General features: G+C 47.9%; 1 protein-coding gene across 1 annotated transcript in view; it reads left to right on the plus strand.

Annotated features, from left to right (window-relative positions):
• GRID1 (glutamate ionotropic receptor delta type subunit 1) overlaps positions 1 to 15,678 on the plus strand; it is a 791,729-nt gene extending 776,051 nt beyond the window's left edge. Inside the window, exons 15-16 of the mRNA XM_030940876.1 lie at positions 1,540 to 1,780; positions 12,505 to 15,678. Coding sequence (XP_030796736.1) covers positions 1,540 to 1,780; positions 12,505 to 12,933 — 670 coding nt within the window. The 3' untranslated portion in view covers positions 12,934 to 15,678. The remainder of the gene's footprint in view (positions 1 to 1,539; positions 1,781 to 12,504) is intronic.
• The last annotated feature ends 488 nt before the right edge of the window (positions 15,679 to 16,166 follow it).

Here is a 16,166-nt window from a genome sequence, read left to right on the forward strand (position 1 = left end):
AGGGTTGTGACTCTTGTCTCCACCAGACACAAGCCCATGTATGGGAATTGAGCATAGCCTCAGGTCTGTGGTCACAGCTGACCTGGAATGCAGGTCCAGGGTAGAGCTCACACAACTCTCCAGTGGTCAGTGAATTTCTCCCGGCTATAAACAACTGCTGCTCTCTAACGACACACACCCAGAGAACTCAGAGGGACCTCTACAGATGTTATCAGTCGAATATATCACCATGGATCAGGCTTAAAGAGCTCCACTCCCCACTGGAAAAGCTTAGGTGTTTGGGGTCTGAGTGCTACCAGCTACCACTGGCTCTCTGTTAAGGCTCCTGGGTTACAGACAAAAATACCACAACCAAAGAAAACCACAGTGGGGAGTATAGAAGCAGCATGGGTTGTCCCACCATTGCACACATGATGAAATCGAAACTTCCACTCATGCCCTCTCAGAGCCCATGTCTGGGGTCTGCCTTCTTCCCTGTCCTCACCTGATGCCTGCTCCTGTACCACCCAATAGCCTCCCTGGCCATTTTTCCACTTCCTAAATGTGCTAAGCGCTACCCCAGACATGACTTTCACATGGGGTGTTAGTCTCAGGAAGGCTTTTCCTCCTCCAAGTTGAAAGCCAACCCTGGCAGCCTCATAATGACTTTGGCAAGACATTTCACCTCTCTGTGCCTTGATTTCCTTCTCTGTAAAATGGGAAAACAGGAATAACCATCTCAAAAGATTGGCATGCGAATGAAGATTCAACACTATTTGCCAAGCATGGAGGGTACTCCTTGGCACGTAGAACATGCTAGACCCATGTGAGCTGTTTTATGATTAGTCATCCTTCAAGCTTCCCCTTACCTTTAGGCTCCTCGGTGAGGATTTCTCCAATCCTCCAGTGAACACCACCCACCATGTGCTGTTTCCCAGAACCTCTACTTTGATTAATTTTTTTTTTAATCACAGTTCTGCCTGCACTTTGATTGAGCTAATTTTTTTAGGGTCAGTGATTGTATCTCTAGACCATAAGCTCAGCAGTGCTGAACATCATACTAGGCAAAGCACAGAAGGTCCTCAAATCAAATGATTGTGTGAATAATTTGGTGAATCCCAGTGGGAGAGACGTAGGATATAGTAATGAAAGCTCAAAAGAAAGCATTTTCAGGATCAGGAATATCCTAAATCCACAACCTAAATGTTTGCCTCTTTCCTTTCTGTATTTCCCAGTTTTATCTTGAGCTCTTGCCACAGAATCCGTATAACGGGCCCTATGTGATTTGCTGTTAGACTTTATTCTTGGGCAGTGGGATAGGGTGGGAGAGAGTGGGGGGCTGTTGGGAAGAGAAGTGACAAAACTTAATGTGCGTTTTGGGAATAACACTTTACCTGCAGTGTGGAGAGTGCACTGGGAAGAGAAGAGCTAAGGCAGAAAGCTGCTAGGATGGCTCAATGTTATCTGTGGTGGGGCCAGCATGGTGGGGCAGGGGCCAGGGCCCTCATGGCTGAGTCAATGAGGTCAGTGGCTATAGCTCACCTGGATTGTGTCTTGCAGGATCCTGGAGCTGCAGGACACAGGGGACCTGGATGTGCTGAAGCAGAAGTGGTGGCCACACATGGGCCGCTGTGACCTCACCAGCCATGCCAGTGCCCAGGCCGACGGCAAATCCCTCAAGCTGCACAGCTTCGCCGGGGTCTTCTGCATCCTGGCCATTGGCCTGCTCCTGGCCTGCCTGGTGGCTGCCCTGGAGTTGTGGTGGAACAGTAACCGGTGCCACCAGGAGACCCCCAAGGAGGTCAGCACCCTGGGGCCTGCCCTCCCTTTCGCAGCCTAGAGGCAAGAGTGTCACACTGGGCCGTTGGGAGGGCAGGTTGTTTCTAGCTAGTATTCACCTGAGTCATCTTGTCTGGAGACAACAGAGTTTTATATTGGGGGATTTTGTTGTTGTTTTATTTTGTTTTTAAAACTAGAGAAGAATGTAGGGGATGTTTTCTTGCTTGAACAAAGTGCTGCAGTGCCAGCCTTAGCCACTAAAGTCCTGTATTTATCTATAGAGCAGGTACAGCGTGGGCAGCGCCAGAGAGCCCTTCCCTACCCTGCCCCGCCCATGTGCCTCCACCCTGACCTGGAGAGACCACCTGTAGGGTAAGAGAGGAGCCCATTCCTTCCTGATTCTCTTTGACTTCTCACCGAGGGCCACAGGGCACTGTTCTCCCAGAGCATCAGGGGATCCCTGTCCCTCCCAGCACTCTTTTCTCCCTATATTCCTCCTCCTTGCAGGGCCCAGCCTTGCCCTGTCCCTCCTGGGTACACCCAGCCCAGGGAACACTCTAGCTCTGTCCACACTCCAGGTTCTGGGCACACGTCCCTCCCTGTATGTGCCAACTGCAAGTTGATTCTGTCCATCCACACTTCCTTCTTATTTGTATTCTTCTGCAAGCTCTTTTTTTTTTAAATTTTTATTTTTTCTGAAATAAAGCCTTCACCAAGATCCCCCAGAGACCTGGAGACAGTTCCCCTAAGGGAGGGTGGAAAGGAGTGTCATTTGGTGATGATGCTTTGCCAGCAGAAACTACACATGCCCAGCCACACCATCCGCGGGGCTGTCACTCTGTGCCACATAGGCCTCAGCTATGTCTAGAACCACAGCTCTGCTTAGAGACTCTGTGGGTGCAAATGGATATAAACCTCAAACAGGAAGTGGTAAAGCAACCTGCATCAGACCCAAAAGCACTTCTGTTTTGTTTTTGTTTTTTACCTGTTTTTGTTTTTACTGAAAGCTCAGATAGTACCGGGTAGTTCATTAAATTGTTTCAGAGGAAGGAGGTCCAAGGGGCACACAAATAAACTGAGCCAGGAAAGAAAAACAGCCAGGAGGACGTAAGAGCTGGCGGGCTCCTTCTCAGCCTAATTTCGGGCAGGGATTTGGCACCTCTGGACAGGAAGGGTGGGTCCACCATGTCTGTGGCCTGGGTGTCTGGCCACATCTCACCCTCCATTCGTTGGTCTGTAAGGGCATTCCTGGCAGGTCAGGGGTGAAGACAGGGGTGGGCGTCCCTCATTCCTTTACAGGACTCTGCATTATACCAGGTAGTGAGCTCTCTGTCCTTACGCTGTCTCTTCCCTGGAAGGAGGACACTGCTTAACTCAGTACATCTGCAATATTTGGGGACATCTGTCTTCCTCTCCGTCCTTCAGTGTATCTCCATGGAAGGGAATGTGAAGCTGGAGCCAGTTGCAGCCTCAGTGGCTGTCCTGTCACCCCTGGAGCTCAGAAGGGAAAGAAGGCAGAGCTTTGATGAAAAGGCCTGAAAGGAACAGTTGATGGTTCTGTCCCGAGCTTCTTTGGTTACTGGAACATTTTGTATAAAGAAGTCAGTGGGAGGGACAGTGAATTATTCTGATGAGCAGTGTTAAGGAAAGGCCGCACATATCTGACCTCTCCTCATCATGCCAGCCCCTCCAGGTCATGGCCAGTGTGCACCATTCACCTGCTTGTCACCACCCAGGTCTCTATGCACGGAAGCATCAGTGGGCAGCCATGGTGGGGTGGTCCCAAAACCACTCCCAGTAGGACCAAGAAGGATGAGAAGGATGGAAAAGACCAGGCCCCCAAATTGGCCCACGTTGCTCCCACTCTGTGTTGTTTGTTTTGGGTTTTGCTTATTTTCCGTAAGTTTTCAGCCTGGTTTCCTCTGTGCAAAGGCCTTTTGTGTCAGGGGAGCAGGGGAGGGTCTCCAGGTGGATGAAAATCACACTGTCAGGAATTTGCCTTCCTGGGCAGCAGTGGGCAAGGCTGGGGGCCTGGAGACACAGGTTCAGGCTCAGCCCCAGCCTCTAGCCTATCATCTGTGAGCCACATGCAGGGAGAGCTTGTCTTTGGATGGGAAGTCATTGTCTGCTTTTAGCCATGTCCCTTCACAATGCCTAGTTTAGTGACGGTTTGGACAATTTCAGCCTGGACCACCCACAGTTAATTGTTGTGGTGTATGTGTGTGAGAGAGACAGAGAGAGAGAGAGAGAGAGTGGTGATTGTTAAAGAAACATAGATAGGAAGACAGAAAAGAAAAGAGAAAAAAATGTAGAGACCAGGAGACCAAGGAATCACCTAGCTGTGAGGAACAGCTCCTTTCTTGCTGGTAAAACATCCTACCTTTTATTCTGGCTTCTGCATAAGTCCAGGATCTCAGTTATGAAATGATGAATACATCAGCCCTGCTTCCAGAATGTGGGACTTCCTGCCCCTGCTGCCAACCTGCTTCCAGATAGGAATGAGGACACATGGAGAGAGGCAGGTTGGAAAAGCACAGCAGCTGCCTGTCCTCCAACCCCTTCTGGTGTTGCTAAGAAGGGTTGCATGGAAATGTTCCATCTTTTTCCTATTTTTATGGGTTTCCAAATTTCAAATGCAATGTCTCCCTTCCTTCTTCCCTCTCTCCCTTTCTTCCTTTAATAAGCCTGCCTTCAGGGAGCTTACCTTCTCATGCACAGATGTGGCAGAGAGCTGGGCCCAGCAGTCTCCACTCATTGAGCAGGCTGTCCTGCAGTGATCAGCAAGTATCACAAAAGTGCTGAGGGCATCCAGCCCAGCCAGGGCATGGTGGGGTCAGAGGGATTAGGGGTGTGGTTATTGAAGTCTACTTGGGGCTCAGAGCTGTTAGAACTGAGCTTTGAAGCATTGATACAAATCCTGATACTAAAGATGAGACAGGAAGTTGCATTTTGGGCAAGGTGAACAGCACGGAGGTGAACAAAGTCATCATACCTCCTGGAGCTTTAGGGCTGAAGTGTCAACATGAGGAAGGAGATGCTAGCAGGGGAAGCTGGGGAGGGATACGGGACCTGCACCGAAGAACTTAAATGCCAGACCGAGAGGTTTTGACTTTATCATGCAGGGAATAGGAACCAGGAAAGGGCTCAAAACAACAGTCTTTTAGAAGCATATTCTTAAAACCTTCAAAAAATAATGATGGTATTTAATCCAGAACTACTCTGTGCTCCTGGTTGCCCGTGTTTTATGGGGCAGCATTTGCAATTAGGTGAGAGTGTCTGGTTGATCTTTCAATGTTTCATTTTGAGGCATTGGCTGTATTTCTTAAGAGCCAGAAACCTGTCTTTGGGTGGAGCCCAAGTTGTGTTTAATGGCTTGCTCTAGGATGTCGTCACAGTTTAGACACCTACTTGAAGAAGAGTGGTAATGTGCGTTCAACCCCTTAATATTCATGTAGATTTGAGCTCATATGTTTTCTAAGGAATCAGACGATTATGTAGTTACCCAATGCAGGTGAATGCACTAAGCTCCATGGATGCAGTAAAGAGCCACCCGCTAGATTTATGGGGGATGTGGAGCCATTGCTCTGAGAATAAAATATTCATGAAATAAAGATGAGAACTGCAGAAATGGGAGATGACATGAGGAGTGAGATATGAATCATCCATCACTGGGCTCGGAGTTTGGAATTCTTGCTTTCTGCCTTGCCTGCCCTCCCTTGGCCTGGCTTCCATCGCACACAGGAGCTGGCTGAGGCCAGGGTGGCGGGGGAGCAGGGGGCAGAGGAGCAGATGGCCCCTCTGTTCTGGCTGTGGGCAGCATCTGTCTGCATGCCCCCACCTGCTATGAAAGATTAGATCCCAGAGGCCCTCACTGCCTCCACTCCACACCCTTCCTTGCCTCCACTCCTTTGATGTCTTCTTCAACTGCATGTAAAGAGTTTGCCCTTCTGCACATTTTTCTTCTTCATTTATGCCAACCCAGCAGTGTTGCATTGAGGATTCAACAAGGGAAGGCATGTAAAGTGAATTAAAGATGTACCTGGCCCAGGGTCATGCTTGGTTGATGGTGGCCAAGGGGCTACTCCATCAAAAGGTTCTGGGCTAGGCAATGAGGAATATGAGGGAGACAAGTGACACCTTAGGGCTCCTTTCCTGTGCTGAGCAATCTTGTTAGCCCTCTTCGGTAGTTGAGGAAGGCATCCTTATCCTTGACGAAATCCATATCAGAAGTGAGAAGGGTAGAGATGGGATGTGAACAATGTGTCTACCTCTGTACCCCTGCTGCTTCCCAGGTGCAAGCTTGTCAAAAGGCCAGGGTGCTGTCCTTTCCACTGGGTATGTCCATGAGCCCATTGGGTTCCAAGGCAGCATTTTCCAGAGGACTTGGGAATGAAGGTTGTGACTTGGTGCTCTACCCGGGGCCAGGTTCCTGGCTTCTGGTTACACATTAACATTATCTGAACCTCAGTCTCTCCCTTCTGCTGGAAACAGCCTGGCCTGAGAACTATGCTCAGGAGCAAATGGCTTAGCATGAGAGTAAGAATAGTGAGTGTGCATATTTCAGCCCACGGCCTCCAGTGAGAAGCCATGGAACACTTACCATACACCACTGTGTATCTCAAAACCAGATCACTTGGCAAAGCCTCCCCTGCCTGCTGCCACCACTAGCTGCCTCCCTTGCTGGGTGTGCTCTACATTGCCAGTAACTATTTACCTGCTTGTCTCTGCTTCAGATCCACCAGTGCCTCCTCACCTCTGGATTCCCGTCAATTTGCCTTCTCTCTGGAACAGTGGAAGCTCTCATTAAGGGGTGATGAATATAATTGAAGTATTGAGCACTTTCTATGTGCCAGGGACCAAGATAGATGCTTTATCAAGAACATTAGCTCATCTGGGAGTAGGAGCTCAAGCACGTTTATTGAATGAATGAACTAGTCTGGACTCACATAAAGAAATGTTATTAATGTTAAATTGTTGTATAATCATTGCAGCTGGATCAATGGCTTTCAATTCTGGCGGCATATCAGAGGTGATGAATTCTGGGGCTTTTTAGAAATACAGATGCTTGGGCCCTGTTTCCCAAAGGGTCATATTAGGGAGATCTGGACTGCCATAATTTCTAAAATCTCCACATGTGCTTCTGATATCCAGCCAAGGATGAAAACCTCTGATCTACACCAGCATTCCAAGGTGAGAAGCTACTGGGGTAATGAAATTTGAGTAGAATGAATTCTTACTGGTGTGGGGAGGATGAATTTCTTGACACATTGATGTCATGGAAAAGAGCCCAGGTTTTAGGCTGGGTACAATGGTGCATGCCTGTAATCCCAGCACTTTGGGAGGCCAAGGCAGGAGAATTGCTTGAAGCCAGGAGTTGGAGACCAGCCTGGGCAAAAAAAAGCTAGACCTCAGTCTCTGCAATTTGTTTTTAATTAGCCAGGTGAGATGGTATGTGCCTGTAGTCCCAGCTACTCAGGAGACTGAGACAAGAGGATTGCTTGAGCCCAGGAGTTCAAGGCTGCAGTGAGCCGAGATTAGGCCACTGCACTCTAGCCTGGGAGACAGATGGAGACCCTGTCTCAAACAAACAAACAAACAAACAAAAAAAAAAAAAAAAAAAAAAAGGAAAAGAAAAGAGCCCAGGTTTGGGAACCTGGTAGATGTGAGCTCTCGTCCTGACCTTCCACTTACTGTGGAACTGCATGGCCTTGAGCAAGCTGCTGTACCCCTAGCCTCAGCTCATTCCTCGGTGCACCTGCTGCTACCACCATGATGTGAAGTCATTGTCGGTTCGCTCTCATTGCCCTCCCTAAAATATCTGTGATTGAACTGATCAGAACTCTTTCTCCTGATGCTTTGAAAAACTACCACCATCTCCTGAGACCATTTCACTTACGTAATTGAGCTCCTTTGTCTTTATCCAGCCAATACTCTCAGACCCCTAGCCCGGCCCGTTGGGGTTGGGTAAGTCTTGGGAACAGCACTGAAGAGATTGTGTTGGTGGCATTTCTCCCAGCCCTTGGGTCTAATTTAGCACCTGGTTGGTCTCAGTGGTAACAGGATAATGCCACCAACAGCCAGCTTAGTCAGGGGGAAGTCCCTCATCCCCAGTTTTGTTCCTGCCCAACTTAAAATAAGAGCTGTTGGACTCCAAGCAAAGTCTGTTCTAAGGAGTCCCACGTGTAACAGGCTGTTACAAAGATGATAGTTTAGTTAATTACCGTTTTCCAATACACTGTATTATTTCCACATTGGTGAACAGTGGCTTAATTACAGAACTTTATCTCTGCAAGATAATGCCTGGGAGAGGTTCCCCAGTAACCTCTGTTGGTGCATCTGTCGTCAGTTTAATATGGGATGAGAAACACAGAGCTGGAATTCAGCCGGATTCACGGGTAAATATAGTCTGTGAATTTTATGTCATATTCAGGGATGTTTCACTAGGTCAGTTACCTACAGTAAATTAATGAAGGTAGCAATAAGTTTCCAAGTCTCTTTTCACAGCTGTCATTACCTGGCCGAACACTGAAACCTTGGGATAATGAGGATGTAAACGGATGTAGTTCACATAAAAAAGCCCATTATTTGAATTTGCATAACATAATAGAATGCACGTTTTGTCTAAAAGATAGATAATTATTCAAATCACTCCTGCCTCTTTCCTTGAGTAGGCTAATTACTCTTGTCTCCTCTTTCCTTGGCTGGAGACACAGAAGGAACAGCCAGACATGACTTTATGAGTGCTAAATCTACGGCCCCAGGTGATACAAGCAGACCATGCTTCCAGACTTTCCAAACCAGGCAGTCTGTTCTCCTCACCTCAGCTCTGGCTCCCACAGACAGCAGCAGGAGCAGGCAACTTAAAGGACACATTGTGAGACACAGCAAATGGCTGCATTTGTTTTTCAGAAAACACAGGAGTCATTTGGTGCAGTTATACACATTTTCTTATTCAGTTAAACAACCAAAATAAGAGGCTTGAGATGGCATCCTCATCTTCCAGGATTTGTCCTGGTGTTGGAGCTATTGGGAATGATGGAATTTGAGTAGAATGAGGTGACACTGATGTGAAGAGGATGGATTTCTTAATAACCATTTGGATAGGAAACCCCCCTGGAACGTTTGTCCATTTGGTGTAGTCACTTTCTGCATGTCCTGACATAAGACTTTAAAGGCTAATGATAACTGCAATTGGGAGTTGGTTCCCGCAGCACAGCTTAGCAGTCCTTAGGACTGCTTCATCCATCCTTAATTTGAGGCAAACAAAAAAATATGGGTAAAATAAACTTAGTCAAGCTCTTTCTTTAGAAATAACAGACTGGCAGGGAACTAGCTATCTCCACATTCAGTCTCAGGGCTGGTTTTGATTCTAAATGCTCTAGTATTACCCAATCCACTCCCCACCGCCGTGTTTACTGCTCCATCTTGGCACCTGTGCCCTGCCACTTGACAGTCCACCACGCTCCATCGTTCTCTCCCTCACCCTTCAGTGGTGAAGTCTTCCAGCTCAGAGAAGTGCCTCACTCACATCTTCCTTCAGAGGATTTTGCCTGGTCTGTCTTTCCCTGAAGCTCTCATGTTTGTTTCCCTGGCATTAAGTAGAAACAGTTCTTTCACCTTGTCCCTTACTTCCAACCCCCTACCTCCCTGTGGCTTTCTTGGACAGGAAGTTAATCTTTCCTTCTCTCCAAACTCTGACAAAATGGGAGCATCTCCTGAACACCCTGGGCTAGTGCTCAAGTGACTGAGAAAAAGGACAGGCCCTCTATCAACTGCCAGAATCCAGAGTTGAGCAGCCCTGGAACCAAGATACCCACCGGCTTCCTGCTTCAGTTGAGTCTACTCAAACTTTATTTCTTTTCATCTTCAAAGGGGTCCTTAAAGTCCTGAAGGGAAGTTAGAAGGGAGGAAAAGGGAAGATTATGCAGCTGACTAGTTACTAACTAGTTCTTCCAGTGGTCCCCAGGTCATCAGTTTCCCTTCCATGGAAATGAAAGTCTCTGCCAGTGAGGGTGACCAGCTTGTTCAGCCTTCTCCAAGCTTTGCTAGCTGCAAAGAGAAGAGAAGGTTATCTTATTAAACCCTGAAAGTATCTGAATTCCTCTCTCAACTACTTCAACTTCCAGACTCCCTGGTACTTGTTTTGTGCCATTCACACATTTCAAAATGAACATGCCTTATAGACACAAATATTCACCAAAATGATTGTGACACTGAGTCTCGCTAATGCAGATGACACTCTATCCACAGTTTAACAGGAGCTCATAGCAGTCCCAAGAATGCTAGAAATGCAGGCTTGATGCTGGGCAGGAGTCAGGGCTTGTCTGGAGGCCCAGCACCCAGACACTAGGAGGACAGCTGTGGAAGAGAAAGTTTGGCGGAGTCCCGCTGCTGCAGCAGATGAAGCACCCACTGCTTTCTGTCTCTCTGTCTCTTTGTTCAGGATTCAGCTTCAATCTTACTGTCCTTATTTGGGTCATGGTCTTGTCTCTTTGTCAGGTAACCTGTCTCTTGATAGCCTGTCAAACTGTTATCCAGTGGGGATAGTAACTCCCTAAAAGCAATAAACCATAGACTTCCTTGGGAAAAGATCATTGATGCTGAGTGGCGCTAAGCCGCTAATACCCTGTATAACAGTTATAAAATATTCCTAAAGTAGTCTTACATGCAAAAATGAAAACAAAGCAGACAAAATAGAACACACAAAAAGGAGCAAAGTTGAACAGAGCTGGCTCCACCATGGTATAAGGTAATTAGGAAAATAACTTGAATTTGGTTTGCTCTATATTTTACAAACCTTTGAAGGAGTCAGCATAAGCAATGCATGAACAGTATTTAGCTGGGCCAAGTAGAAGCCTGGCATTCTCCAGCCAGTCCCCCCGATTTCCCCATGACACTTGCCATGCAGAGGTGACCCTAACTCAGAGATGGTCTCCAGCACCAATGAACTGAGCTCTGCTTGTGTGGGTGGGCTTCAGATCACTGGAGTTGTGACTGTGCCTATAAAGCTGTGCCAGTGGTTTCTGATGTCATTTTCACCTATGACACTGAGCCACATCCCATAGTATCCTCTACTCTGAAACCAGTTGGCTCTCTTGATTTCCTCCTGCCCTGGCATGACTTGTCAAGTTGTCTTATGGGTGTTGTCAGTTTTCTTGTCCTGGGAAGGATTCTGAGAATGACAGCAGGTGTCTCATCAGAAGCCAAGCTCTGTGTGCCAACCATGAACTCATAAAGGTGTGAAGAGAGCAGTGGTCCCACCTTCTATATGCCAGGGGACATTGAAGCAAGGAGTGAACTGTAGAGCACATAACTTCCTTGCCTGGGGAACACTGAGTTGACCTTTCTTGGGGGTTAGCCCTGTAATTCATGCACTCCTCTGGTCGGGGCTCATGCCCATCTTTCAGCTGAACTTCTGGGGGTGGAAATCCTCTCCCATCATCCCCACAGAAGCTCAAAGCAGTCACTGGTATGGCTCTTAGATTCATGTGATTCCTTTGTTTCCTTCTGAAAGCATATTCAGGGCTCCTATATTTCTTAATATTTCTAACTCCTCTGCAAGGTGGACAGGGGATGGGTTGCTTTCTCTGATACAAGATGCCAACATGAGACAACCTGTAGGGGTGCCTGGGAGCTGAGCTTTGGGACTGTATTTCTCTAGGAGTTTGAGGTGAGGGAGAGGTCACCACGTTCCCTGGCCCATCAGCACCCATGTTGCTTACAAAGTCCCTGCAGCTTCAACCTCACTGGGAAGCTCATATGGCTCCTCTGCTGAGCACCAGATCCTGTGCCCACCTCACTGTGGGGAAGCTAAGGAAGGAGATGACGTCTTTCTTGAGCTTTCAAGCAGTTTGTCTGTCTTTAATTATTCTAACATTGTAGACAAATCATCAAGTTATTTGAAAGGAACAATATTTGTTCTGTTTTGTTTTCTTTCTTAAGCAAATGAACAAACCAAGTAATTTCCTGTGATGTCACCCACTGTGGTGAGACAGTATCAGGTGTGAGATCACCCACTTAGATAGCCTTGAAACCTTATGAAACCAGGAGAGTCAGCTGACTCTGGGGAAGTCCCATTCCTCACAATCTCCATCCAGGAACCCATGCCGCCTTGCCCTTCCAGACAGGGACATGTCCCCTTCCTTGGGCTGCCTGAGGAGGTTGCACAGGGAGGACAGAGGTCACTGGGTGAGGCAGAGCTTCTCTCTGGGTCCAGGCCTCAAAGCTGCCTCTGACACTCATGGGCCTGTGACTCTGAAGAGTCATTGAACCTTCCTGGGCTTGAGCCTCCTTTTGTGTAAGGTGGGGATGATCATACAAAATCTTTTCATTATCGTGAACTCAAAGTGGCAAATTCATGGGGCACCTTAGGGGCTCAAGGACCATTTCCTTTATTCCTGTGGGACTTCTTCTCCTGTCTCTACCTACTCTTCAAAGCATCTTGTCCTAAGGGTTGGTTCTGGGTGTGGCAGTGACTCTAAACTGAGTACAGAGGCAAGGCAGGATGCAGCCAAGGCCTGTTGATGGCATCTTTGTTACATAGGGATCATGTCTACCCCATGGCTTCCCCAGATGACTGAGGGTTGGCCATATAATTGAGGGGAGGTGGGAGCCACATGAATGGGATACTCACCCACAGCCCAACAGACTGACCAGGTCTGGTGCCTCCAGACATCCAGAGTTGTAGCAAGCCAGCCTTGACTTACTGTTAGGGCCCCACTTGACCTTCCTGTGCCTTCCCTCCAGGACAAAGAAGTGAACTTGGAGCAGGTCCACCGGCGCATGAACAGCCTCATGGATGAAGACATTGCTCACAAGCAGATTTCCCCAGCATCAATTGAGCTCTCGGCCCTGGAGATGGGGGGCCTGGCTCCCACCCAGACCTTGGAGCCAACACGGGAGTACCAGAACACCCAGCTCTCAGTCAGCACCTTTCTGCCGGAGCAGAGCAGCCATGGCACCAGCCGGACACTCTCATCAGGGCCCAGCAGCACCCTGCCACTGCCGCTGAGCAGCTCAGCCACCATGCCCTCCATGCAGTGCAAACACAGGTCGCCCAACGGGGGACTGTTCCGGCAGAGCCCGGTGAAGACCCCCATCCCCATGTCCTTCCAGCCCGTGCCTGGAGGCGTCCTTCCAGAGGCTCTGGACACCTCCCACGGGACCTCCATCTGACCGCGCTGCCTGCCCTCCCGCCCACCCTCCCACCCACCCGACCAGCAGAGCTTTTTAATACAAGAAGACAGCAACACAAACCACACACACTCGCACACACACACATACACAGAGACTCTTTCATTTTTCTTGTACATATATGTAAATAATGACAGAATGGAGTGGGGTAAAAGTGTATTTTGAATATTCCCAATTTTCGAAGTCAGTAAAAAAACACAAAAACTGTATGAATGACTTTGTAAATTTTGTTCTATATGAATAAAAAGGAAAATTACTTGTGATCATTCTGAAGTGCCAAAGGAGCCCCCCCATTCCTGGGCCTTTCTGAGGGCAGAAGGGGCAACCAGATAAGAAGCCCCTCTCTGCTGGGGGAGAAGGGAAGACGAGGAGCCCCACATGCCACTAGCTGCCTTGTCCCATAGCTTGCTGCCCCATTTCTTTGCTCCTGGCCCTCGTTCCTTTTAGTCCTTCAGCTGGATAAAGAGTGAGTCTGGAGCCCACATTGGGCTCGCCCACTGGGTTGCTGTAGGGTGATCGGCTGTTCTGGGTAGCCTGGGACTGAGGAGGTGCCCTGGACTCAGGGCCGTCCTGTCCTGTCCTGTTCTGTCCTGTCCTGGATCATGCGGGACGAGATGGTCACTGCTGTGTGTGCCGCAGTGTGCCTCTGCCCCGTGGGCCCAAGAGAAGCTGACAGTTACCTGTAATTGAGGTAATTGAGGACTTTGATACTGAGCTGTTCTCATCTCATCCTGTTGGCTTTGTTTCTTATTTTCTTTTCAAAATTAGAAGAATCAAAAAGTGATAGAATATTGGGGGAAGGAGGGCAGACTCCATCATTTCCTCAGGGAGGCTGGGCAGAGGTGGGGTTGATCTGGAAGAAGGTCCATGGGGGCAAGGAGTTGCGAGGTGGGGTTAGTTACATGGACCAGGTGAGGTGGTGGAACAAAAGGCCAGGTAGAGGAAGAATGTTCCCTTGGGTTTCGGCCCATAGTCCTGGGTGAGAGAAGGAAGTGAGGCCATAGATGCAGGGAGTAGAAGCTTCGCGGTGTCAGGTAAACGGATCCTTTTAGAAAGAGTTGGGGGAGGTACCCAGGTGGGTGGACCAGTACTCCAGGTGATGGGGCATGCTGAGAAATAGAGAAAAGAGACCATGTTTGTTTAGGTAGGATGAAAGTGTTGCCCCTTAGATAAAAAGCATAAGTGTAACTCCCATCCACCAGGGAAGTTGCTCGTAGCCCCAAAAGTGAAGACCTATCTCAGGGTCCTAAATCCTGCAGGCAGTCCAACAAACAGTGATGGCTCCAGCACAAACCCTCCCTTCCAGCTTCACCACCCTCTCCAGACCAGACCTGGAGTCCTCTTCAGGCAGCAATCCAGCCCAGAGCAGGGGCCCTCCCCACTCAGGGCATCTGATATCCTCTGAGATTTCCAGGCCTATGCCTGTGCAGGTACAGCTGTGGGGAAACCCAGTTTTGTAAGCCTAGGACTACCTAACAGCTCCCCCTCCTTCAGTTGCCCTTTCTGAGGCAACTAAACTACAGAATCAGGGAAAGAACCATTAGGAGTGGAACTGGGAGAATCTGAGTTGTGTCACTTCAGTTCCTCTCCTAAAGACAAAGGTTATTCTGATCTCTAGACCTGTCAGAATGGAATACACAGCCCACATCTGTCACTGAAGGAGGTGGAGCTCCCACAGCCAGCAGTAATCACGGAGTTGAGAGCCTGGGTCTGTGATCGTGGAGAAATACAAAGTCCTATTGATTGCTTCTTCTATAGCCTTGTGGAGTTTCTAGAGAGATGTATTTGAGGGTGATAACTAGCCCGGGATTGATTTCTTTCCTAAAGTCCCTAGTGACATGATTGAGCAGTAAAGAACGGCCACATCACACAGTCAGCTAAAAGCACTGGGGGGAAGAGAGTGTTTATAATTATGTTATTTATTGCTGGATGCTGAGAATGGTCTGATATTCGTGCTACCTAGGCAATCCATTGACATTTCTCCAATCAGAGCATGTGGAGCTTGAAGCCAGACATGCTCAGAGAAGCCTGGGTGGGCTACCATGACCCCGAGGAAGAGCAGGCTTTGTTTTCCATCAGCACATTGGGGGCCCTGCCCTGAATGGTCAATTTTCCATATATATATATATATATATATATATATATATATTTTTTTTTTTTTTTAATCAAACTCTGGTCTCACTGCCTTATCTCACACCAACTCTGTTTCCCCATTGCCCCCTGAGATGGCCTGTCTTCTGGGGTATAGCATGGATGTCTTCTTGGATGGTTCTGCTTAGAATGAGTGTCAAGGAGGAAAGAGAGGGAGATGGAGGATGTGTTTGTGCGTGTGTGTGTGTGTGTGTGTGTGTGTGTGTGTGTGAGAGAGAGAGAGAGAGAGAGAGAGAGAGAGAGAGAGAGAGCAGCATCCTCAAGAGAAGTATTCTGCTTATACAAAATCCTTAACACCTCATGGTGTTATTCTTCACCATGTTTATGTTATTTTTTTTTTAGAATTTTCTACCCTTGGCATGAGGGGAAATGATTGATAGTCAAGCAAGTTCTCTAGGAAAAAAAAATCTTCCCAACTCAGATTTCTGTGTCAGCTCAGAATGTATCTTTTTTTCATGCTTTGCTCTTTGGATTTATAACTCTGTTTAGACTATTCCATACATTTTAGGTATATTTTGTGCCTTCAGACACTGCAAATAATAATCAGCATTTGGATTAAAGTTGTTTAATAATAAATCTTGTCTTTGCTCCCTATGCTCTTATTCTCTGGGGTGAAGAAATACTGTCTGCTTGTTTCTGGGCATGCTGAGATTATGAAGTAAATTCTGTGCCATCGGCAGGGACAGTCATGAGAAAAACTCCTCTCCTTAAGAGGGTCTCAGATATGCCTGGAGGTGGGCCATGCCCTCCTCACCCAGTGCATATCCAGAGTTCCCTGAAACCAACCAGGGGACAGTGTGAGGGACAGGCTGAGCAGCAAGTCTAATTTTTGGTTAACCTAACAGTGTTCTTTAAAATATTAAGTTCTTGGAAGTGTCTTAGGAGAGAACTGGGTCATGATTGATCAGTGTAGAGAAGTGCTCCCATGGCCTGGAGGAATGAACACCCTTTTAATTGTCAGCTGACTGTGCTGCCACTCTCATCTCTGTGCTCACCCTCTCCTCTAGATAAGTTGCTTCACTGTGCTTAGGTCTCAGGGCTAAGGGACTGTCATTCCTGGTGGA

This window comes from Rhinopithecus roxellana, chromosome 11, assembly GCF_007565055.1.
Source record: "Rhinopithecus roxellana isolate Shanxi Qingling chromosome 11, ASM756505v1, whole genome shotgun sequence".
Taxonomy (NCBI): domain Eukaryota; kingdom Metazoa; phylum Chordata; class Mammalia; order Primates; family Cercopithecidae; genus Rhinopithecus; species Rhinopithecus roxellana.